The sequence below is a fragment of the Acipenser ruthenus genome, chromosome 45 (genome assembly GCF_902713425.1).
Source record: "Acipenser ruthenus chromosome 45, fAciRut3.2 maternal haplotype, whole genome shotgun sequence".
NCBI lineage: Eukaryota > Metazoa > Chordata > Actinopteri > Acipenseriformes > Acipenseridae > Acipenser > Acipenser ruthenus.
The window spans coordinates 6,210,388-6,236,928 of record NC_081233.1 but is presented as its reverse complement, the minus strand read 5'-3'; the positions used below and the strand labels follow the sequence as shown (position 1 = coordinate 6,236,928).

General features: G+C 41.0%; 1 protein-coding gene across 10 annotated transcripts in view; it reads left to right on the top strand.

The window, feature by feature from the left end:
• The window catches only part of LOC131720879 (adenylate cyclase type 6-like), an 86,281-nt gene that overhangs the window by 33,955 nt on the left and 25,785 nt on the right, over positions 1-26,541 (top strand). For all 10 annotated transcript variants that reach the window (XM_059013221.1, XM_059013223.1, XM_059013225.1 and 7 more), the window contains 2 exons: positions 23,670-23,819; positions 25,794-25,915. In XM_059013221.1, coding sequence (XP_058869204.1) covers positions 23,670-23,819; positions 25,794-25,915 — 272 coding nt within the window. The remainder of the gene's footprint in view (positions 1-23,669; positions 23,820-25,793; positions 25,916-26,541) is intronic.

Genomic DNA, 26,541 nt, shown 5'->3' with positions numbered 1-26,541 from the left:
CACTCTAGTATTTATATAAGTGATGTATTAGCACTGAGCAGTTCATCACAGTGCCATTTCACTTTCAGGGGAGGTTACAGCACAGCGCCCCCCAGTGACACATGGTGGTATTCCTACCATCTCGGATCATTGCTTTTCCAAACCACTCTCTGATCTAAGTGACCCAGTATCATGGCAAAGTGCTCATTTATATAAATGTAAAAGCAATTTCTTTGTGAACAGCTGCAATCTGTTTTGTGTTGGCAAGAGGAATGATAAACTGCTAGAAAAAAAACTATTTTTCTCGTAATGGGTATACACGCCAAAACACATTTATATAATGTAGCCTAATTTCAGTGTTTGGGGGTCTGGGTTCGGATCTGGTCCTGATCACAGCAATGTGGCCGAGACCCCACAAGGTGCTTACAGAAGTCTCAAGGGATATTAATCCATTGAGTCATTCATATTTCACGCAGTTCGTGCAGAAATGTAGGCAGAGGATCGTGATGACCGTTTCGTCATTCACGTTTATCCCAAACATGCTCAACTGGATTAAGATCAGGGAATCGTGATCGCCATGAAATGTGCATGAAGTCTCTCAAAGCCATCCAGAATCCAGCAGTTAAACAGTGTCAAAATGCCAACTGTCATGCCAGACATTGGAGATACAATCGAGGCAGTTCCCTTAATTATATGTTGTGTTGTAAAGTATGCAAATTTCTTATTTGGCTACATTGGGTTGATCTAGCTAAAAGATAGTTTAAACTTGGATCACCAGTGTCTATTCTGAGAACAGACGTCACAGAATAGTCAACTTACCTGGGGATGTCTCTGTTCACAACAATAGAAACACTCTCTAGACTTAATTGTGGCGTGTCATGCAGTCCGAGGAGTGCAGATTTGCGTTGAGGTTGAGGATCTTTGCTAGGGATTTCACACAGAGCATTGGCTTTGGCAGTGCCGCAAAGTTAGGTAGTGTGTCTCCTCGCCACGCTACAGTGGCCCCTACGTTGGCTTCCAGGGGGCAGTAGAGGCAATTGGCTTGGGGATCTGAGGGCGCCCCATTGACCTTCAGTTCTCCTGAGCTTTGGGGTGTTGCTGCAGTGAGGCAACACAACTGGACATTCTAAATTAGGGAGAATTATGGGTGTAAAATAATTGAGCACTTTTTTTTTTTTTTTTGTCAGATCAGTCCAGTCCTGGCTGCCCATGGCTGACCTACACCCTATTGATAGTTTTGCCATTTTTCCAACTGTGTATTAGAGACACCCAAGACAGCAGTTCATTATAAACGTCCACGTGCTCTCTGCTAGTTATGCTAAGCTAACCGCACCGCAGTTGCAATCAAAGTTGCATAACAATGGCAGATTCACCCTTTTTGTCAGCTGACCTTCCTGTTGCAGCGGTTCTCAGTAAACACACTGAGGAGAATCAGTGCAGCTCTCCACACAGCGGGAAAGTTTGATGGCGTGCCTGCAAGCTAAAACTGCAGCATCAACAGCGGCAGGGACGGATACTGCAAAGTGAATGAAGGGCTTCTATAGACTGGGACCTGAAAGACCGACAAACAGACAGGGACAGCTATGTAACACGCCTGCAGGTATTATTGGCTACTGTCGGCATGTGACTGCTGTACCCCCGCCCTTTGAAAATAAACTGAATTACAGAAGGACTGTCTTCAGTTAAAAGCTTTGCATTGAGTGATATTAACGTTTTCAACAATGGAGCTGCTTGTTACTGGCCATGCTTCCACCCATTCAGCAAAATGCTTCTGCACCCCGATTCATTCAACTGCTCCTGAGGCGAAAATATCTTAATAGATGACTTTAACACACATGCAGTTATTTTAAAACAGTAAGAGGAAAGGAACACATAGCCACACATGGGAAAATGCACGAGGCTTTTTATATGTATATAAAATCTATATGTACCTTCAATGGTAAGGCCTCTTGTCTTTTTATAGTGAGGTTTAACTGAACTGGAATTTTATCCAACACTGCAATGAACGTTGAAATGTGTAATCAACACTGCATTTGTTATGAGGTGCTGTAGATGTAGGTCAAGGTGACATTGGCGGTATCAAAGCCGTGATGTGTAAGCCAGGCTCACTTCAAAGTTGAATGCATTTCAAGCATTTTTTAATTTATTTTAGGGCTGTATATTGTTACAGGATGGAGGCTGGGGGTGTGCACTGCAAGCGAGCGCCTTAACCACAATGCAAAAGAGCCGGGCTCGTCTGCGTTCGTGGTTTTGGAGCCTTTAACTGCCTCTCACTGACAGAAATCCGTAATGCCATCACACTACCTGTTACACCTGCTTACTAAACGGTTTCAATTGATGAAAATAGAGGTGCAACCCACCACACCAATAGATCATAGATCAAATCTCCATTCTTTACTATTTAAAAAGAACAAAGTTAAAAAACGGAACAGTTTCGCCCAGGCCTAGCCGTGTTGAGTTTGTTTTTAACTTTGTTCTTTTTAAATAATAAATATATGGAAATAATTGTATTATTAAATGGTGGGTATGTGCTATCATCTACATGGCCTGCACTTCACTAAATGGTTTCCCAGCGTAGCGCTTCATCACATGATTTCTAAATGTTAACTTCACTTTTCCATGCCATGAACTCTGTTGCAGTGGACGGATAATGAATATGTTCCATTGACTTTGTATTTAACCTTGTTTCGCTGTGCTGCGTTGGGGTGATCTTCCTGAGGTCAATAAATCACTCCGGGGGGTGTGACTGGCAGGATTAAAGTGTTGCAGAACCCCCTGCTGCGTTAACAAGAAACACACACTCTACCTTTCCTGTGTCCTGTGTTTTAGACAGCGATATATTTTTCAATACAATCCAGATGGTTTTGATACAGCAGCTGGGGGATAAAACCGAAACTTGGGAGGGTTTGATAAAGAAAGAATTTGTGTGTTACGGGTGTATCCAGATCATGCTCCCTCCTGCAACGAGCTGTGAATGACATCTGTTTTTAATAGTGCTGGAACCAGGCCTGGGTCAGTCTGCAATTGTAATTGTGCATAAATAATTGACCCCAGTTCTGGCTGGGACAAACGTGGTATTTTCATGTTTTGAATATTCTTTAAAAAAATCGAGTGTTCTAATATTGTTTCATTTTAAATTCATACCGTATTACAGTAAAAACACTAACCTGATACCCCACAGGAGAGGAAGACCATTCAGTAGAACATGTGCTATCTATGTCATTCGTGCATTGGTTTTCCCTTGCATGATGTCTGTATTTATATAGTCATTTTGCCCCAAGTACATTTCAAGCAGTTTATTTCAATATTTAAAAAATGTGTCTTCGCTGTGTTTTTTATTGTTTTTTAATCATTTTTGTAACTTGCAGAGAGAAGCTGGGAAATGTTATTAATATTGTCTTAAGTGATTTGATACTTAAAAAGTGAATCTTTTAAATACTGGAAAGGAGAGAGCTGTCCAAGTTTCACAGAATGCAAACATCTAATGCTGTGTGTATTACAGCTGGAGAAGCTCCACCAGACAGATACAGAAACATTGAACGACTTCCTTAAAACATGGGGCCCATTTATAAATGAATTACAAAAATAGATCTAGGACATATATTACTGTCAGCTTACTACAGTGACTTTTAAACAATGTTGTAACATTGGTTATCTTACTATTTCTGTTAATAATTATCTCTGTGGGTTGTGGGTTTAGATTTATGAATGTTAGTTATATAATTGAGAATATGTTTGTATTATAAGCTTGCATGTATGTTTCTATGAAAGTGGATAATAGTAATATTTATATTTAAAAAACATGGAATTATCTTTGAAGGGTGTCACGTTAACTATCAGATTTATTCTGAACTTTTACACCAACCATCAGCCAAAAGCAGGCTGTATCATTAAGTTGTATATTAAATTGTAATACCACAGTATATTTTTGTAAGGGAAGCCATTTCAAACCCCACACTGAAGGGCCGGTTAGTTTCGTGAGGATCTTGTGAATAAATCTCAGTGGCTGCTTTACCAGTCCCGGAGAGAGGTGCAGCAGAAGGCAAAGGGAAAGAGAAAATAATCCAAGTATTAAAAACTAATGTCTGCAGTTGAACGGCAGCCAAGGTAAATTAGTTCCTGGGTTTTGGCAAAACCTACTCGTTGATGCAATCTGCTCTGAAAAGTAACACAAGTTTTGTGATCTCTACTCGAAAGAGTGTATGGTAGGAAAAACAACTGATTTGCTTAGTTCGATCAGTTATTATTTTTGTGCTTATTATATTATTATAACTGCTACTATCGATATTTTTATAATTTCTTTATATATATATATACAAGCCTTCACATTTTTCCCATAAGCAGGAGGGAGCACCCTTTCTCTTAGGGGAGTGAGGGAGCAGTTCAGTCTCCATGCCTCAAGCCTGCCCTGGACTGGAAGGTGCACCCTTTCTCTTAGGGGAGTGAGGGAGCAGTTCAATCTCCATGCCTCAAGCCTGCCCTGGACTGGAAGGTGCACCCTTTCTCTTAGGGGAGTGAGGGAGCAGTTCAATCTCCATGCCTCAAGCCTGCCCTGGACTGGAAGGAGCACCCTGTCTCTTAGGGAGTCAGGGAACAGTTCAGCTATGGCATTTAGCCACTGTGCCACCTTGCTCCACGAGTCATAAATTCTAGTTTTTGAATCATGTAACAAAATAGGTCAACATGTCGTGCCCTCGTATGTCAATACACAAGGTGGTGAGCAGTCTGTTGCTTTATCCATCACTCATCCTAATGTGCACTCAGGTTTTGTTCGGGGGCTGGCGGCAGACGGCCCAATCAAATCCATCTTGTTTGTTTTTTCCATTAGGGATGAAATCCTCAATCTATTTAGCTTTCGTGTTTTTTAGCAAAGGAATGCAGCGTTTGCTTCTGATCAAATAAAGCTGCAAGTATTCAGCAGAACAAAACAGATGGAAAGCACAGTTTTATTCCACGTGATTGTATATGAGGATTGAAGCAGCACTGTGACAAACCAGGTCACGCTTCCAGAACCTTTTCAGAAGGCAAACTTTAAACAAAGGTGAGGGAATTATAAGATCTAAACTTCATCGCCTTCCGAAGACACTTAGAAGTCATACCAGACTAACGGCAAGCTCTCGGTTTGTGTGGTGATCCTAATAATCAGAAGTTTGATCCTCAGGCTAGGGCTTGACTTACACAGCTTACAAGTACAGTATTTTATTCCATTGTACATTTTTGGGAGAGATGCAGTATCAGCCAATGCTAGGTATAGTTCTTCCTTTGTTTGCTAAAGGCAATCAGATTTGATTTGCTTAAGCTGCTTCTAATATCTAGCTAACAATGCTGCTGTAATTGTCATTGTCACTCAGCTAAATTGTCCTGATATGCAGTGGATAAAATTCTGAAAAGTATGACAAATGTGTAATTGAATTGTACTTGATCAATAATTACAATTACATTGTAATTGAAACTTAATTACAATTATGCAATTGTAATTGATCCCCAAATCCCCTAAAAAAATACCAAAGCCGAACATGTTTGAAAGCTGGTGACCTCGGGAATCGGCCATGCTCTGGCCAAGTCGTTCAAGGCATGGAAAAGGTGATGTCAGATTTTCCGTTCTCTTCAGACTCAGTGAGTCATCTTGTCCTATGAGAACTTCAGCACTGGGGATGGCGGCGGTGAACTCTGATGCCTTTCCTGGACTCGATGAGTTGAAATCCCAACTCAATTGTGTGATTCTTTTGACATTGAGTGAGGGAGGTTAGGCTCAGGTCACTGATCAATACCCTCTTGGCTGGAAAATCATTTCGAAGAACTAGGGCAGACCTGCTTACAAACAAGGGATTATATTGTGTTGAAGCAGTGCGTTCATTTGGAGAGGAATTAAGTTGAGGATAATAAATCAAAGCATACAAACCATGACATAATCATTGGACACAAGAATATGTTTCCTCAACTAAATGAATTACCAAGGGGGGAGACGAGAATGAGGCTCATTGGTAAGGTTCTTTTCAGTTATGCAGATTTTACAATTTCTGTGAAATCTACCCATTGCTGTATATGTTGCTCCCCATGAAAATTCCCTTTTCTGGAAGAATAATGCAAATATACATATTATATATCACTTAAAAATAAATACAGCAAAAGCTTGCATTATTGACGCACCGGTTTAGTTTGCTACTAGTAAATGATAGAGCTGCACGATTTCTTTAAAACGTCTTCAACGATGAAGACACCAGCGGCATCAAGAGCAGAAATATTCTGCTAGAGAACGCTCTGTCCAGTACATGAAGGGGATAGTTTGTGATGATCGCTGCTTTTCTAAGACTGCGGAGAACAGCAATTCACACAAACCCAAGCAGCTGTTTCTTCACTTGTTTCACTCGGAATGGCAAATTAGCTCGAGCAACACTAATGACCACTAGTCACCTGTGGAGAGCTTATCCACTCTATTGCCGTGTTAAAACTGTGCTTCTTAAAAGGTGTTGGGGCGATAACATGTTCAAGATAAAGTAAAATAAATGTGGAAGTTCAACTCGATTCAGGGCGGGGTTAGCAATAGGAAACTGAGTTAAGGTAGCAGACGTTTTCAATAAGCGACCCTGTTTGTGGAGAGAGGGGTGCTTCATGTTTGTGTTGAGGCACAGTGCTTGTAAATCCCTATTTATAAACACTGTGGTGTACTGAGAATGCATACTCTGCGATTTAAAAATGGGGAGGCTGTAGCATGGGGGAAAGAAAGTTCAGCAAATTGGTGTGAGCAGAGTGTGTTGAAGGAGATTTCCGTTGCCGTGCGTGGGTCAGGTAGTTTGTTGGTTTGTTCCTCTGTGTTTGTTGTGCCCGCTTCTCCCTGCCTCACTAACTGTCCTTCTACAGGTGATAAGGGGGGGGTCTGATTGCCAGATGCAATCGCACTGTCGGGGTTGTTGTTAAAACTGCCTAACTGTGTTTACGGTTGAGGAAGTCATTTATTTAAGTAACTTTCCATCAGTTCTGAGGAATCCTCAGTGAAGATCGCCGACTTCATACAGCCAAATTTGACTTGATCATGCAAAGACATTTTTTAAGTAATCTTTTATTTCAAAATACAGATATTCAACTGCTATCTCACCCACTAAGAGAAAGGGTGCTCCTTCCAGTCCAGGGTAGGCTTGAGGCATGGAGACTGAACTGCTCCCTCACCCCCTAAGAGAAAGTGTGCTCCTTCCAGTCCAGGGCAGGCTTGAGGCATGGAGACTGAACTGCTCCCTCACCCCCTAAGAGAAAGTGTGCTCCTTCCAGTCCAGGGCAGGCTTGAGGCATGGAGACTGAACTGCTCCTTAAGACTTCTACAGATAGATAAAAAAGGCTATACTCAATCTCCAGCCCTGGCATGGAAAACAATGGGTTATTTGAGCGAGTTTCGATGGCAGCCATTGTACCCTGGCTTGATGTCTTTGTTTATTAGTTTGTGTTTGTCTCATTGGTGCCAGCCTTTACCAGCTTCATTAAGTCCGTCTAAAGATGATTGGGCTGTCAGCCTGCCAGCAGAGAATATGCCAGGCTTACAGCAGGACAGACCGTACTGCCAGTATACTACATTAAAGTCTAAATAAGGAATTTGGACCAGGTGGTGCAGTGGGTTAATACACAAGCATCTGGCCTGTGGCTTTTTTTGCCATTTCCCCAGACTGGGCTTCATTGAGATGAGTCACCTCTAATGGAGACCTGGGTTCAACTCTGCTCTAGGTCTAAGTGCAGGGATGGAACTAAGACTCCCATTGCATAGCAGTTTGATCCATTCCTGGTTTTACTGCAAGTTTAATAAGACACGCCTGTTACCTACACACTGTGGCTGATCAAGCTCGTAGTAAAACCTGGAATGGGTGACATTGCTTTGCAATAGGAGTCTTCTTTCCACTCCTGAAGTGAAATTGGTTTACATCAGTATTGTGCCCATATATGCTATTTTATAGGACAGCTTCCTTTTCTAAAACCACCATGCCATGAATTGAAAAAAAAGATAAATAACAGTAAAAGAAGCTTTGTAAAATTCTTGGACAAATGTTTTGACAAGAAGACTTTCTCAGCATCTTCCGTGAACACAGAGAAGACATCAAGAGTTCTATTTGAAATGTTTTCGGTCACAGTAACTTTGCAATGCATTTTTAAATTAGTTCAGCGGCCAGAGGTGAAAGTAACTTTAATTTCTTACCGGTACTGTATTACTGATGAGTCGTTGTTCCACCCCACTCAATTCTCTGATGCCATACCAACTCTGACACCATTAACATAACAGTATTTAATAACACAATCAAAATTAAACATCAGGTGTATTTATTGCAGATGATAACAACTCATTATTTTCTCAAAATGTTACCTTTGCAAAAAGCCAGATTTTAAAAAGAGATTAATATTACCATTTAAACGTGATAAACACATAATCAGAATAATTAAAATCCATACGATTGTTTATTTTATTTTTGAATGGCGCTAACATAGCTCTCAGAAAACCAACACACAATTCAGCATAGTTTGTTCACGGTCCTGGAGGGCTATTCCACTCCAGGTTTAATAGGTGATATGAAATCTGGATGGACGTTTAATTAAACTAGAACAGGGTTGGAACAAAGACCAGGACTGGAAGAACCAACTTTGGCCAGCTCTGATGCAAATCTTCCCCTTCGCAGGTTTATGATGATGACCGTAAAAGATTAGTCAATGCATAGGGTTTCCAGATGCCTGAACTTTATCTGACTCCAAGCAGTACCTCGTTGGCCCCTTTTCAACCAATTGAGATGTTGAATTCCTCAAAATAGTTTATAAAACCAAGAAGACCTTTGGGGCTGTTTCCATATTAATGCATGTTTTTTTCCCCTCTCAGATTTATTTCCTCGATGTAACTCTACCTTATAAAGTAAAACCTTCTTTCACAAAGCAATCCTGCTGCAGTCAGAGCTGTTGTTGTATTTGAATCTGTGGAATTTGTTTGAAGTTGAAGTTTGAGGTCATTCGCCTCGCAAGGTCAGACCACAGCGAGACCAGATTAAAACAAACACACTGATAACCTAAATAGCTGCTTTTATTGAATCCTTGCTGCATCACCTCCCTGTGAAATAGTAATCATTTAATTTTTCGTTTTAAAACTTTGGGCCAAATTCTCTCACATGTGATTAGAAAAGAATGTGCTGTGTGTATGTAAAAGAAGCAGCAAATCTGCAAAGTACTGTTCTTGAAATGCTGTATTTATTACAGAGTTTATTCTTCCTTTTTAGGGTCATCATTGAAAAAATGCGTTGATCGTTTCCGTCTATCTGTAGATCGCGGTATCTGCCTTGATTCTGTGCCTTCATCAGCCTTGACCAGCTTGGGGAAATTATCAGATCATCTGGTGTCCTGCCTTTACACAAGTGAACTGATTAAACACAAGTCTTCGGAAATAGTTGGGAGCAAGGATCTAAAACACTGGAAACATTTAAAAAAAAAAAAAAACTAGAATCTGCGCTTTTAAATGAGTTCCTCACAGTAGTGGAAAATGGTGGGCCAAAATGGCCTTTTCTCATTCTCAATCTTTTCTTATGTTGTAGTGATAAGGCCCTGGTTTGACATGAAATCTCAGCAAGAACTCTATTCACAGAGAGGTGCCATGTTTGCCAGGCCCATAATGCAACGCACACTGACTGTCAGAGCTCCAGTGGTAAACAAGCCCCCCCCCCCCTCCAGTTGCTAGGCAACTAGGCTGTTGCAATGAATGACCTTACAGTACAGTGAGAGACAGTTTGACAATAAGTTGTCAAATGTCACATTTTTATTAGCGTCCCCCCCCCCCCCCCACCCCCCGTCTTGTAAAAATGTAGGAATTGAACTTTAGTTTTTTAAGGCTTTTTAAAAATAACACTCTAGTGTAAAATAAAAATAAAAATGAAAGAGGCTTTATGTCCTCCAGGGGCAATGTTTGAAATTGTTCTTGGATGTAAGAGATGATTCTGAGCGTAATTGAGGCTGCAGGGGTGATACAAACTGTGGCCAGTTACATAAAACACTTAACGTTAAAATTCCCCTTAGTTTTCCTTGAGTTTCATGGTGTTGCACAAATCAGCTGAACACATTTAAGACAATTCCCCAGTTAAGGGAAAATGTACCCTTTAGTGTTCTAGTTAAACCTAATACTTAAGGTGTTTTTACCAAACCAGGATTTCTTTTGTCCAGTAAGGTTTAGTCCATTAAACCACATGCTGTTTTAAATCACACTAAGTGACGGTTTGTGAAAAGTCTGCACCAGTATGTTCATATGTGGTCAGATTGGCCTATCTATAAAAATGACTGAAGAATGTGAACTTTAAAAAAAAGACATAATAATTTGATCCTCACGATTAGGTTTAATACAGCGTGCAGCAGAACATACATTGGATCCCAGATACGGTACCCTTTTGTCATGACAGGCAGGAATTATATAGTTTGCAAATTAAGTTTATGGGGGGAAAAAACCACTTCTAACATGTACATTAAAAATAGCACCTTTTGTGTTTACGAATGAACCCCTGTATATAACTGTTGTGTACCACACACTGTATTCCACAGTACCTTCAAAAACTGTTGGTGTGCTTTTGAGAATTAGATGAAAAAACACTTTTTTAAATAAGCATGTAAGACATTTCATTATTTTAGTTTCCCGGATTGTTTGAACAAGTGTTCTTGTGTAATTTATTTTAATGGAGCTTGTATTTCATACAATTAGTTTCAGTTTGCAGCTTGGGGTGTGAAAAAAAAAAAACGTGAACCGCTGTGTAGTTCAATCACAAAGCTTTTAAAACCTTCTCTGTTGTCTCATTTTCAGGTAAACCTTACAGATATTTTTGAAAGCTTATTGGTTTGAACTACATGTTGGTCTAATCAACATTATAGACATGCTAGTGCTAGGCTAATCTGGTTCCGGGAGCAGTGCACCTTATCCAATGGCAGGTCTGTGTACAGCAGGTAAACACACCTTAAACGCAGCCTGCAGTCAGTGTGGCCTAGATGGGAGATTCTTTCTCTCCCAACAGGGCCAAGTTCATCCCACAAGTGCTCAATTGGATTGAGATTAGGGGCACATTAGATTTATATTAAAGTATTCTTCTTGTTGTGTAGAATAACAGTCAATATCATAGCGTGCAATCTTCAGTACCATTTCAAATAACACAAACAAACAAAAAAAAAAGAAAAGTTTGTTCCGGGTAAAAAAACTCTTGTTGACAAAAGAAAAGTCGCTGCTGATATATCCACAGTGTCAAGTGTGTGTGTAAAAAGGTCATTTTCAAACACATCTGACAGGCCACAGAAGGAGTGTCAATACTTATGGTGACGGCTGTAATCGCCTGTCTTGCCACTGTGTGTCCAAACTATTGCAGAGAAGTGGGTGTTAGTTTATAAACAGGCCTGCTGGACAGATGGCCAGCATTGGTATAAGGAATACCCCCCTTCTAGTGTGAGTTTGGGAGATAATGTCTGTCTTAATGGGCTTTGCATTGAATTAAGGGATGGAAATGAGACTTCTGTTGTACAGCAGGTCAGACCATTTTGGTGCAATGCTATCCCTACACCAGATCATTAGGGAGTACGTGGAGGATGGGAGAGGCCAAGTGTGTTTGGCATTGTCAAGGCTCACTGCAATGGTAATAAACATGTATAGCACGGACTCCCAGCGGAATAACAGAAGGGCTGATTATAGACCTTTTAAATGCCCGTACAACTTCAAATTAAAATCTCCCTCAAATCGGTAATATGATGAACAATCACTGACACGCAGCATTCCTCCTTCTTCGCTTCTTTTTTTTTTTTAAACTGTATATTTTTTTAAATATTCCAAAACATACACATAGATCATTTTAAGACTGTTTCATTGGGGTTATAGTTTGAATTCTTGACCGATTTTGTCATATGGAAACAATAATTTGTGTTTGAATAATTGTTTTGGGACTCACTTCAGAGCTCTGTATGGTTTCATGCTGTTTTCCCAGGCCTGGGCCATGTGACCCTGCCCCAGGGAGTAGCTATGTTAAACAAACACTGATGTCAAAATAACTAAAGGGGCCTGTTCTTGTTGAAAGTTTACTGCAGGCACTCTGGAAATACAGGAAGTGTGTTTGTGTGTGTGTGTGCAGGGGGGGTACAGTTCAGGGGGCTTTAGTGTTCAAGCTCCTCGCAGTTTGAACCCTCGACCGTGTTTGTCTCCATATTTCAACTAAGGAGACTTAGTGGTTAAAGAAAGGGGCTTGTCACCAGGAGGTTCCTGGTTCAATCCCAGTTCAGCCACTAACTCACTGTGTGTGCGACCCTGAGCAAGTCACTGAACCTCCTTGTGCTCCGTCCTTCGGATGAGACGTAAAACAAACGAGGGCCTGTTTTAAGTGACTGCAGCAGCAGTTGTTGATGCATAGCTCACCCCCTAGTCTCTGTAAGACGCTTTGGATAAAAGTGTCTGCTAAATGAGTAATTAATAATAAGGATAACAACATCCAGCTACTCCGTTCCTGTGCAGGCAGGAAATAGTCATCTTTTAAAAAGTGTCTACGTGACAGCAAGCTGCTTCGCCCCGGGAATACTGTACGAACTCAAAGACATGAACACCATCGTGCAGTAAAACCTTTCCTTCAGTCTGCCTCACAATTAAGGCCACTCCTATTGCCAATATTAAGCCACCTTCATAATCCCTGTATTCAGTATTTAGGCCACCATCAGCAGTCCCACACGTGTCAAGCCACTGTTCAACAGAAATGGGGAATTGTTTTGAGTGTGTACCTTCAGTAGCAAGACTGCTAAATCCATTGAAGAGTTCATGACAGTTTAAACAAAAGCTTTTGTTTAAATGTAAAAAGCAGAGGTATGCCCTCCATTTCCTCTAAATATTTTATACTGTAAATAAAGTTTGAGCCATATTTTTACTGCCCCCTAGCTCTAGGGCTGTGCACTGCACTCTTATTTTAGAAACTGAGAAGGTATTGTTTTATTTTAAATACAGTTGGTGTATTACATACATCAGGGATGGAAATAAGACTCCAGTTGCATAGCATGACTCGCATCTCCCACAGAAATGTCAGTAGTCCTCTATGCAATGAAAAAAGCATTAGGAATTTCTTCTATTTCAAACTACTTAAGGTGGCTAAAAATGCTGACAAAGACGACAGCAACAGACCTCGACTACGACTGTGGACACAAACACAAACGAAGCCACTGGCACACCGACACGTAAATAAAGTAAAGGGTTTTGACAAGATGGAGAAAGACACTTTGTGGAAACACTTGAAGCAATTAGATAAATGCATGACCTATTATATGTGTTACTAGAAGTTCAGTATACAAATAAAATGTACATTTGTACAATAAGTCTTGTTTAAGAAAATCGATATTTCCATGGTGTTCCGGTGTCTTCAGATTTAGGAATACACCACTGGTGTTAGCATTGAACAGCCTTCCGCGTTTCATTCAAGTCATGTGAAACCTCAGGGTTCTCCAGACCAGCTCAAAGCAGCCAAGGCAGATTTTGAGAAAGGTTCCTCAACATCACTAATGTATGCTAATTTGTGTGACACGCTGTATAGTATGAAACAGATTTCCTGTTCAAAGAACAGAGGCTGCTTTTAAAGTAGAGTACCTTTTTTTCTTTTTAAATTACATTAATGTTTTACCTTTCAAAATGTTTAATCTTTTAATTTCATCAGTACTTTTAATTGCTTTTCTTTGGCATTCCCACTGGGTAAGGTCATATGCTTCCATTTTTGCACATGTCCAGAAAACCATGCTGTTGATATAAGTCAAGGTCATTAATCATTTCATCACACTGATAGCTGTAAATTTTGAATTGACAGCTGTGGCGATGGGAGATGTATGTTACTGACATTCTAGTTTGGGTGATTGTATTTGAAAATAATCAATAATATGAAACAGGGCCAATAATGCTGGCAATTCTATTAGAAATTCTAGCACGATGACAATTGATTTATTTGCCAAGCAAACAGTATCCCCTCCGGGCACTGTGTTATATATAAAAGCTGCATCTCCCTGTTGCAAATCACGATACAAATAGAGGGCTGACAGGAGGTGCTTCTGCATCCAAAAGTTTGTCCGGAGTGTCTCACCTGGTAAAAGCACGGCCGCGTGGTGTGCAGGGCGAGTCGTACAGTCAGGGGAGCGCAGGTTTGCATGTGTAAAGTCACCGGTCTTCACTGGGGGTTCTGGAGGGAGCATCGCATTGGCCTTGGAGTCCTTTGTGCTACAGTGAACGCGGCCGGACAGGCGCCTAATAATTAGTAAGTAATTGCAATTACGATGTAATTGTAGTTGAACCTTGGTAGTTGCAATTCTGCTTCATCACTGATCAATTACAGTTCAAGGACACCCCTATACATGCTTAATCATTGCCAGTTCCATCTTGTGTTTTACACAGAGAGATCATTGTTCATATATCTTCAGCCACCATTTGTTTGACGTTCTATAGTAAGTTTCTATATTTGTACCTGTGATTATTGCTTGGTTATTTAGAATAAATAGAGTAAACTATGTTAATGCAGGTAGTTATTTATGATACTTTTTAGTATATTTGTAATTATAACTGTAATTGAAAACTATCATTGTAATTTCAGCAAACAATGCTGCTGTAATTGTATTATTATTATTATGTTTATTTAGCAGATACCTTTATCCAAGGCGACTTACAGAGACTAGGGTGTGTGAACTATGCATCAGCAATGTCTCACTCGAAAGACAGAGCACAAGGAGGTTAAGTGACTTGCTCAGGGTCACACACAGTGAGTCAGTGATTGAGCTGGGATTTGAACCGGAGACCTCCTGGTTACAACCCCCTTTCTTTAACCACCGGACCACACAGCCTCTTGTATTTGGAATTGACTCCAGGTCAGGCTGAAATTGATTATTTACTTGACTTGGTGTCTTGTAGTTTTACTGTAAATTAAAATCTTTTTCAGGCACCACACTGCAGCAAAATAAAGTATCCACTTCCTTCCTTATGGTTCCAATTCACGTCCTTGGGGTAAAGGTCAATTTCCATGGCCAGGACCTAGAGGCCCTTAGCCTGGTTGACCACGGTAGACCACACAGGAAGTAACAGGAATTCTACCAGGCCTTGAAAAAAATAGCAAAGAATACAAATATATCTGGAGATAAAGGAGCCAGTGCAAAATGGGTTTTAACACTTATGTTATTTAAATGGTAATACTCAATGCCTTAATATGCTCTTTTGAGAATGGATAAGCGTTTTGAAACAGGCATTGATGACATTTGAAAAATATACTTGTGGAAACATTTCAGTTTTTATTCAGCAACCTCAAGTACCCTTGTAAATTTTAGCATTACCAGCATTGAGGCCTACTTATGCAGTATAAGCCTGGTTTTCCTGCAGTCTAATTGAATGTAGTCACCAGGAGCTTCCATTGATTACTGTTATCTCAGCACTGCCTGTCTCTCCCAGTGTGTGCTTATCACAACCAAGGGAGAAACAACTGCCTTTGTTTCCACGGCAACTGGCAGTTCTTGAGTCCTTGTTAATGGTGAAGGGAGGGGCTGGGGGGGCAGCGTGACTCACGAAACCTTTGACCTCGTTCTGTCGCCTGGATCCAGAGCTTCTAAAGGTCAGCTGATCTTGTTGAAAGTTGCAGGGCTGTTATGAATTTTGAAAGTAAAGTAGACCTCTCTGGTGTGCTTGTTTTGTTCATTAGAGGACAAGCCTTATGCTGCAGCTTTAGAAAGGAGACCAGCTCTGGATGAGTAGAGACAAAAACAAAAAATACTGTAGCTCTAGTTTAACTCCTTGATAGTGGGTGTGGGAGTGGGAGTGGGAGGGGTTGGGGGGTACATTTATAGTTCATACAGGGTCAAAAAGGTAGGCCTGACAAAACCTACCTAATGAGGATAAAGTTTTGAAGCTAGACTGGGTTCACGGCAAATAGAATCACTTCGGAGTGTACAAGAAAGAGCCGAGTTAAGGGTTTGTAGAAAATACAGGAACTGACTCCGTAGGTGATGCTAAATGAACAGATTTGAGTTTCCAGGCGTTCGTATTGTCAGTTCTTACTAAAGGTGTGTTGGCTAGGGGGTATTAAGCCTGGCACGTCACATGTTTTTGGCACATTGGCCACCAGTGTCTGTCTCTGCTTGAGAGAGACCCAGGATTGAATGGGGGTGTGCAGGTCAGGAGTGAGGTGCATTCTCTCACGCCCTTATATCCCCACAATCTAATACCCTCAGTAACTTGTGATAAATCATGTTAATGCCAAGTTTCATCACAATTTAATAAGCGGTTCTCCAGATGTATGGGAATATCACAAGAGCACTATATCCCTGTCGCTGGGGATTTCATTTCATAATACAAGAGTAATTAGAACTGGAGTCCTTTCATCTTAACAAATACTAAAAGAACAAAAAGAAAAAACGTGTTGCACTCGGAATTATGCCAGTTAATCCAGGATCCGTGTTCCAGGTCCTTGTCTTTACCTGGGAATCATCCTCCACCTTTCCCTCTCGTACCCATTCACTCACCCACCTCCTTTCCCTGCTCCAATCCCTTAATAGGGTTTAAGGAGTTTCACTGCAATCTTCAATTTCAGCCGAGGAGGGGAGGGGATGATGGGGGAGGGGGGTTAACGCGTGCTCTGAAAATCCACCCCCGTGATCACTTTGATAAAAACAATTGGAGTATTGATGTAAAACCAGCATGCTGAAACTGCAACTGCTGTCCAAGGGATACTGACAGCAGCAGTGTGCGCTGGGTTTATTTCAGAGTGTGTGTGTGTTTGTTAGCTGGCTGTTTTTATTTAATTTTATTACATTTTGTACACATTAACCAGGACTACCCATTGACGCCTTGTTCACAAGGGGGGTCCTGGAAACCAAAAAAAGACAATTACAAAATATAAAAAGACATATGCAATGTACAAACAACATAATAAAATGAAACTTCATCAGCAGCACACCGAGATCAAAGAACAGAATAAATAATCTCTTTGTTCATGTGGACTGAAGGAGACGCATTGGCAGGAGGTTCTAAGCAATTCCTAAATCTAAAACCACAGAAAGAAAGATGATCAGATTCCATCTTCATACTGTGATGGAAACAGTTCCACATCTTCGGGAGTTGATCTGCAAAAGATCATTCTCCTGTACGTGTTTGAACACAGAGAGCGTGAGCTATAGCCAGTGCTAGTCCTTTCTACCAGAGCACTCAAACAAGGAGGTAACAAACTCTATGTTTCAAGGACTGCAGCCAAGCACTTAATGCAGTGAAGTTTAAAATTGCCCACGCTTCAGCCTTTATCAGCAGTTAAATTCATTCATCACGTTTTTCGTTTGCCAGTTGATTTTAGACTGTGTTGCCTATGTAAGGGAAAGCTTTGACAATGACAAATTGAATGTTACTTTTACTCGTGACTACATGAGCCTGTCCTCCTTTTGTAGGTTGATAACTAGTAACTTTAAAGAGAGATAAAAAAACATAAACAGAAGATTCACGACCGACCGTCAGAAAGCTAGATAACTGGAGTGTGCGCTTTCCTGATACATCTGGAGTGTGTTTCCTTCTCTGTCAGGAACGATCTATTTTGGAGCGCTGCTATTTTTTCATACACAACCAGGCTTTTCTATTTATCACTTTTTTGTTTATATATTTTAGGCAGTGGTTACCGTGGAAATCTGGAGTTGAGCCCAGTGCCTAAACCATAACGTCTCGCTTGTTTCGCTCTTTCAAATGTAGTCCCTCTAATCTGTCACATGGAATTGCAGTCAATTAAAAACAATTCTAGAAAATAGTCATATAGATCAGAGAAGGGGAGTATAAGGTTTCTTTCGTAACAAGAGAGGAACCCTCTGTGAGGGTAAGTTCTCTCTCTGATCTGCTTAAGAACCAGTTCCTTGAAATTCTATGAATAGCTTCAAATCAATATGTAGCCCAAGAAGAGCCTTGATTATATTTATTATAGTTTCCTTGTTGCCAGGTATCATTGTGTCCAGACTGGGGTTAAGAATGAAAAGGCAGTGCAGTGAGCAGCTTATGAGACTGGCTTGGGCCTAGGCCTCAGACAGGCATCCTGATTGATCAGTTGTCTCCACGGGGAGCACTCTGGGAGCCAGTGAGGCAGAAAAGTGAACTTCCTGCTGGGAGCTCTGTGTCCACTTCCTGTTTCTAATTAATCTTGTCATTGCCGCAGAGAGAGGATAAGAGGAATGTGAACATTAGGTTTGACGAGAACTGCCTGTTTATCTGTGGTGTTTGCTATCGGCCTGAGTGGTTCTTCATCATACAGTTAGTCAAATGCTGTGTCTGAGTGTGTTGGGATTTCTTGTGGCTGTGTTAAGGCACTTCACCTGAGCTCAGGAGCTGCTCTTTGGATGCAGTTTCCTGTCGTAGACATAGGCGAGATCAGACTTTTATTTGTTACAATAATCGGTCACGATTTTTTTATTTCACTATTTTTTAATTTTAAAACAGTGTGTGTGAACTCTATGGAGTTTGAGAAAAACCCTGAAAAAATCAGCTATGCATTATAAAATAGATACATACATAGTAAACTTGTGGTATCGTTATACACACAGTGACTGAAGGGGATATGGCAACTAGGTCAATTTTATAATGATTATAGGCATCATAAAAAACGGGATAGTATTAAAACAAATACAGTTTCCTACTACACCTTGCAGGCTTGAGTCGGCTCACCTATTGACAGTGCTATGGCAGGTGTTCCTAATTTTTTGTCCAGTAGTATTATTTTGAACTAAATGAGAATCCAAACGTGGCGTCATTCCTCCTACTACAGTTACCCTTTGCCTAGCCCACCACAATAAGATCTCGCCCCCAGACTCTGTGTTAAGCCGATAAATCCATGCACTCCCTTTCATAAAACATGACTCAGTTTAATCTCTTCCTAGGTCCGATTTGAGATCCCAGTGACAGTAGTCACGGATTAAACTATAATTTGCATTTTGAGTTGAGTTGATGATACTGCTTCATCCGAACATGGCTTTCCCTGTCCCAGCCCTTTATATTGACACAATGGGTTGTTACAATGCGATTTATAAAAGATATACAGTACAGTACAGAGTGTCCTATAAATCAGACATAATTCCCAGTATATTATACTGATTCTGCTGTTTAATTGGGTGGCCACATGCTGACTCTCTGCACTGCAGACCAATCTGAACTCGCTCCTCTTCAAAGACATTTCAGATCCAGCCGATATTCACATTATACCTGTGATGCTTGTATTGCAGGTCAATAAACCTGGCTTCCTGAACACAGGCACCTTAACTATTGCTGGCCTCTAAAGATTCATCACGATTGATTGAAACATTTCTGTTAATTGTCAGGGGACAGGGAAACTGAAACCCATACCTAGCACTCAGTCTTATTCATACTTTCTGACGTGAATTTTGCAACATAGAAAAGAACCTCTATGAACAGTAAGTGGTCTATCCTGAATTTTATTTTTTATGAAATATAATCTCTTGTTGTTTTGTTTGTGTCCAGAATTGAAACCTGCAAGCCTTTTTTTTTTTTTGGACTGTGAAGTGACAATACAGGAAGTACAATTTGACGTTTACCGGTTGTTAATCATTACCTTTTACTGCACTGCCTGATCATGTGAACCGTGTGCAGTACAGCCTTGGCAAATTAGGTTTTTCCCCATAACAACAAGATCATTTCATACACAGTCTGTTAGCATTGACCTTTCTAAACTGTTCGTTTTTCAATTGCATTTATTTTTAGCTTGATTTAGACAGGAACGTATGTATAGTGCCTAATTATGGTACGCACCAGCGCCATCTAGTGCACAGCAGAGCATTGCCAGCAAAACAAAAGGAAACTTGATCAGTAGATGGTGCTGGCTCTTACTTCTGTACTTCAGCGTCTAAACAGGGCTCACTTAATCAAGTACCGATGAGCAAGATGTTCACCACAGTTAATAATTCTACCCAGACCAAACCTTATTCAACCTGGAAAAGCTAATTGAATTACTGGCCTGAACCATTGCCCTAGGTATCAACTTTAGTTAAAGATTTCTTTCATTTCTTTTCTGTTGGTTAGAGTTTGATGTTTGATGAATTACCTGGTTTCCGACACGGGTCACTTGTTCCAGGTGTGGGTTTCCTGTCGTGGGTTCATGTTTAGTAGGTGCTGTGTAGGGCAGCTCTGTTACGGGTCTCTGTGCTACATGTTGGTTATTCTGGTTCACCACAGAGGCCGCGACACAAAACCACAGCCTCGCTGGAGAAGGAACCCAATCCTCCCTCCTGCCTCTTTCAAGTGGTTACTAACAGATGTTTCTGTGAAATGGCAAATATCCCTTTCTGAAAGGGTTGAGTCATGCTCTAGTACAGCTAATTTGATTTTGAGAACGAATTCGGGGAATGTACGGGTAGCGTTTTTTTTTTCTTTGTTGCTAATTAGGGATGTTCTGTAGTTGGAGGAGATTCCAAATGTAGTCACTGTGGTGGCACTGGATACTGTAGAGTCAAACTCTAATTCTGTTTTTCAAAGAGACCGAGATTTTTTTTGTTACCATAAACAGGGTTAGCAGGAGTTTACCAGTAACTTGGCAAAATAAGGATTAAAACACAAATATGATGCAACAAACATTAAACATGCCTTCAAAAATAGAACTAGGTATTGCATTACAATAGGGTTCATTAATAAAAGTATCTTTCAATATGCAGTCAACTGTACTGTACAATACATGAAATAGTCAAAAGCATAAGAAACTGTATGGATGCACATTGCAGTGGCACTGCTTTCTCTATTGAGCTTTCAGACCATAGTGTACTGCTTATTGTATGTAAAGCGTATGCTTTTATTTCTACTGTGGTCTATGATAGAGACTGCACACTTTGAGATACTGTCTTCGTATTTTGCCAACGCCCATGAAAATTGCTCTATATAATTAATTTCAAATCACTAAGTGTTTGAATAGGATTCCTAGCTAGCCAATGTGGTAACCAACAGCTACGGTGTCCTAATGGGTTAGAAATAATTCAATGACGACGTACTGTAGAATGTTTTCCTTTTTGATAATTACAAATGGAAAAAAATGAATACAGATAAGCACAGCTGAATAAGATACGAGAGAGAAATAGCCAGCCTCACCCACAGGCTGGTAACAGTGGGAAGGCTACAGTCAGGGGCAAGAATCTGAAGAATGTACGATAAAAAAAACAAAAAACATCTTGGACCATTTTAAAGCTGCAATCCCATAATCATGTTCAGTTTAACACTAACATATAAGGCCTTGGCGTCTGTCTGATACATTCTTCCAGAGTCTCGTAGACTCCTGGCAGGCCCTGTTGACAGTCCAGGTTGTTTATATTTCCCTTTTTTAATTTTTGCTTTGTTCTACCCTCGAAACTTTATCCTTTTCACTGGATCGTGGCAAAAATCCAGTAGGTTACTACTTGCAGCAGTAGGAGGTTATAAATGCTGTTGAGTAGTCAGGCAGCAAAATAGAAGTGGATGTGTTTTGGTGAGCTGATAATGTAACACAGGACTATTTTAAGGTGTTAATACGTCATGTGTCTCTCATTGCTATGTGCAAAATGATTTCTTTTATAACTTATTATGAATCACTAAACCAGTATTGTACTCACAAACTACTCTTCAACATTGAAAAAAAAAAAAAAAAAAAACTTTTTAATCTTTGGAATTGTGTGATATGTTCTACGGGATAACGTCTACACACAAGACGAATCGTAGCTCGTTATTTCTCAAATTTTTTTTTTTTTTGAAAGTTCTAAAAATTGTGATGTCAGAATGCCTGAATACAGTGGGTGGCTGTGACTGACAGGTGCCCAAACGTAGGTGTGCGTGTGCATGCGTGCGTGTGTGTGTGTTTGGTCTTGGTGTATGAATAGATTAAAATGCACTTGAGCTGTCAATATAATGATACTCTTCTCATTGAGGAGAGTGCCAGGAGCTGTTGGATCGGGGGATAGCTGATTGCATTACATGGACAAAATAATAGAAACACAAACCCTGTCAATGGACTGTAGGTACTATTTCAACACCTGCAGACCGGTCCCATCCAATCAGTGTTGCCCTGGTTTTCCAATGGCGACAGATCTATAGGAGGTGTTAATATTTTTTTTACTGTATTTCCTAATTGAAAATACAAGGTTCAATTTTTTGCAGTTTCCAATCTACAGCACACCGTGTTCAATGCATGTTCAATATATTCAGTCCCATGCAGCTGCTGCTAAGTGCTGCTGTTGCTTTAGCATGTTTTAGCTTATATAAGCAGAGGCGGGGTGTTGCTGCTCGCACTCTATTGAGGCTGAAATGTCAGGGCCAGACTCCCTTGCCATCCACACACCAACGAGAGCTTTTCAATGCACCAAGCCAATAATAGACACACAGTCTCCAGGGCATGGAGCCAAGGAAAGAAAAGCCAGGGAGAAAGGGGGAGTGGATGCGGCGGCCACTAAACACGGTTGTTTCATTTTCGTTTTATTTTTTGTTCTGTTTTTAAAGGAGTTGTTCTTTGATTTGATGGTTCGTGGGAGGTAAGGGACGATGACACTGGCAACATCAGGGATGGAAATAAGACTCCGGTTGCATAGCAGTTTGATCCATTCCTGGTTTTACTTTGTTTAATCAGACACACCTGAGCTTGTTACCTATACACTGGGGCTGATCAAGCGTGTACCAAAACCTGGAATGGGTGAAACTGCTATGAAACAGGAGTCTTATTGCCATCCACAGTGACTAGCAGACACTATATCTTGCTGTACTATATTGTATATTGTACTGTAGTATCCTGTACTTAATACAGTATATACAGCTATGGCCAAAAGTTTTGCATCGCCCTATATTAACTAATTTTGCTTCATAAAGTTGAATGAAACCTGCTGAATAATGTTACGTTAACATATTGAATTGCATATCGCTTTGTAGTTCCATATACTAAACGAAAAACTGACATTTCAAAATCTAACATGAAATACTGTACAGTACTACTATTATGGCTTCTGATAGACTGTTTGCAATATCATCTTGTAGTTTCTTTGATTACATGATGTTAAATAAAAGATCTAAATTATGCACTGGACTTGCCTGACCTTAGCACCATGCTCTGGACTGCAGATGTAACTTGTTGTAATCCGAACTTGTTGCACCTGGTTCATATTGTATTTTAGTCATACTATTGCACTTACTGTAAACTACACTGTATTTAAATGTTAATCTTGCCATTGTAACCCTGTACTGTCCTGTAACACCTGTAAGTCACCTTGGATAAAGCCATCTGCCAAATAAATAAATAAATAAATAAATAAATAATAATAATAATCTCTTCTTATGTATGACTCCACAAGGACTCTCTGGCGGTCGGCATGAATCTTTTAGTCAATCATTCATTCATTCATTATTATGTGGTCATTTTAGCGGTTGCTTTTCTCCAAAGCGACTTTACATAGACTAGGGGGGTGAACTATGCATCACAACTGCTGCTGCAGAGTCATTCAAAATAGGATCTCTGTTTTACGTCTCATCCGAAGGACAGAGCACAAGGAGGTTCAGTGACTTGCTCAGGGTCACACACAGTGAGTCAGTGGCTGAGCTGGGATTTGAACCGGGAACCTCCTGGTAACAAGCCCCTTTCTTTAACCACTGGACCACCAAGCCTCTAGTGTTATCTGCAGCGCTGTGGAGCAGGTGCAGGTTTTGACTGTGCCCCTGTCTGTCTGTCTTGCAGCTCAGTGCAAACGTGCTCATTTTCCTGTGCACTAACATCATCGGGGTCTGCACGCACTACCCGGCCGAGGTGTCTCAGAGACAGGCCTTCCAGGAGACACGCGGTTACATCCAGGCTCGCCTGCACCTGCAGAGGGAGAACCAACAGCAGGTAAGAGCGTCCGCGGGATCCCTGCGGAGAGCCAGCCTCAGGGGCTGGAATCTGAGGAAAGTACAGTAAAATAATACGTGAAAGCTGCAGTTCCATCATCATGCTTAGTTTAACACCTAGCCTTGGCGTCTGTTGGCTGCATTCTTCCAGAGTCCCATAGCTTTCTGTGTATTCTTACCAGGCCTTGTTGACAGTCCAGGTTGTTTATACCCTCCCCTTTTTTTCACCCCTTGATAATTTCTCCTTTCCACCACAGGGTGGCAAAAATCCAGTAGGCTATTACTTGCAGCAGTTGGAGGTTATAAGGTTATAAGTCAAAATTGAAATGGATGCGTTTTGGTGTGCTGATAATGTAACACTGGACTGTTTTAAGGTATTAGGTTAATACTGTATGTTGTGTATCTCTTATTGTATTTGCTCAAACTGTCCCAGATTACAGTCTTAGGGGTCGAAAACCACGCAATCAGCTTCAAAATATTAATAAAAGGTTGCTGACACAGTCTCTTTAATAGGACTGAGCTGAGGCTTCATACAGCATAGACGCCTCTCTTGCTGTGAAATTTGAACCCTAGAACTAGGTCTTGAATTTTAATATGCAGTCCCAGCTACACTGTCCATGTACAATGCAATGCACAAAAAACAAGGTGCTGTAAGCCGGAGTGCTCAAAGCTGGCTCTTCCGCTCCTGGTCTTTGTTTCAGCCCTGTTCTAAATAGTTGAATTGAACCAATTAAACCTCCATCCAGACCCTGAAGCACCTGTTAAACCTGGAGTGGATTAGCCCTCCCAGGACCGGGATTGGACAGCCCTGCTGTAGACATGCATGCAGCAGTGGCACTGCATGCAGCAGTGGTTCCTTTTCAGTATATTAACCGAACTGTGATAATACAAACAGAAGCTTGCCCCTGTTGGCTTCCATTATATTCTGTCCTGGCCATTTCTATGTGGTGTGAATACAGGTAATGTTGAGATGGGTTGACTGTATCTCCTATCTGAAAAATAAAATGTGCTTGCAATATAATACAGTACAATGATCCACTTTCTAACTAGCCATCATTGCTAAGATTGAAAAAACTGTTAGTCTTGCATGAATGCTGAATATCTTGGATTGGCATTTTTCAAAGCTTCAGTACAAACTGGTGTCAGATTTTGGGTGTTGCAAAATGAGACACCAAGTCTTTTTATTGGCTGAGGTACTATGATTTACCATTATAAACACACAGGCGTAGGTCCTTCACATCAATGGAATAATCTCTGTTATCTGCCTGTTAAGTTTGTAGTTCACACGGTAAATTAACCTTTTCTCAGGGAAATTCACTCCTGTGTGTGCACAGCTACTTTTAAGATAACGTAACTGAGGAAGCATGTGTGATGACCTGTTGCTGGGCAAGGCATGTGTTCAAATCTGCTTTTATTTGTATGAGGTTGTGATATACAGGAGTGTGAGCCCTACGACTCTGTCTGTCTGTGGAGACTAAACTCCTTGTCCCTTGAGAGAAAGGGTGCTCCCTCCAGTCCAGGGCAGGCTTGAGGCATGGAGACTGAACTGCTCCCTCACCCCCTAAGAGAAAGGGTGCTCCCTCCAGTCCAGGGCAGGCTTGAGGCATGGAGACTGAACTGCTCCCTCACCCCCTAAGAGAAAGTGTGCTCCCTCCAGTCCAGGGCAGGCTTGAGGCATGGAGACTGAACTGCTCCCTCACCCCCTAAGAGAAAGGGTGCTCCCTCCAGTCCAGGGCAGGCTTGAGGCATGGAGACTGAACTGCTCCCTCACCCCCTAAGAGAAAGGGTGCTCCCTTCAGTCCAGGGCAGGCTTGAGGCCTACTCACAACGTTGGGAACTGCTAGTGCCACTGCTGGTGATGTACTGCCATCAATACAGCGCCTTTCATTAGCGCTAAAAGCCAGAAAAATATATATATATGTTTAACAGAGAAAAGAAAATGACTGCTACAGGATGTTTCCTTTTTCACCTGCAGGAGCGTCTGCTGTTGTCTGTGCTGCCGAGACATGTTGCCATGGAAATGAAGGCAGACATCAATGCCAAGAAGGAAGACATGATGTTTCACAAGATTTACATCCAGAAACACGACAACGTCAGGTACTGTCCTGCACCGATGGCTGAAGATTCCCCTGCTTTTATTAAATACACTGTGACCCGCAACCCTCTTCCATTTTACTCTGAAATGTCCCTTTGTTAGATCCCTAGTTCAGATCTCTGAGCACTCCCTAATCAGAGTTCCATCTGATTGTACAACTTCACCCAGGGTACCTTGAAACCAGCTTGCCATTGTGTCACTGCGTACGTTTCCCATAATAGTACAGCACAGCGAAAGCATCGTAAAGCATAGATAGGTAAAGAATAGCGAGGTATGGAATAGCATATTAATAAACATGGCAAACCAGGGCAAACTGTGGTAAATGCATAGGAAATGCCTGGGAAAACTGCAAAAACACTGTGGGAAACCTTTATAAGGGAATAACCATGCTTTAATGACTACTATACACCCAGCAGCAAAGGGTTATAATGATAAATGCTGCCTGGCCACTTTATTAGGATCTGTCTGCCCATTTAGGGCATGCTGTCCTGGTATATCCTGGGTCCATTGATTTCTCTGGAAGACCGAATGAATGCCCTGGTTTAGCTGACATATTAATGACTGAATGTAAATGCCACTTATTGCCAAGGCTGTGATCAGGGCAGATGGTGCCCCAGCCTGATATTAG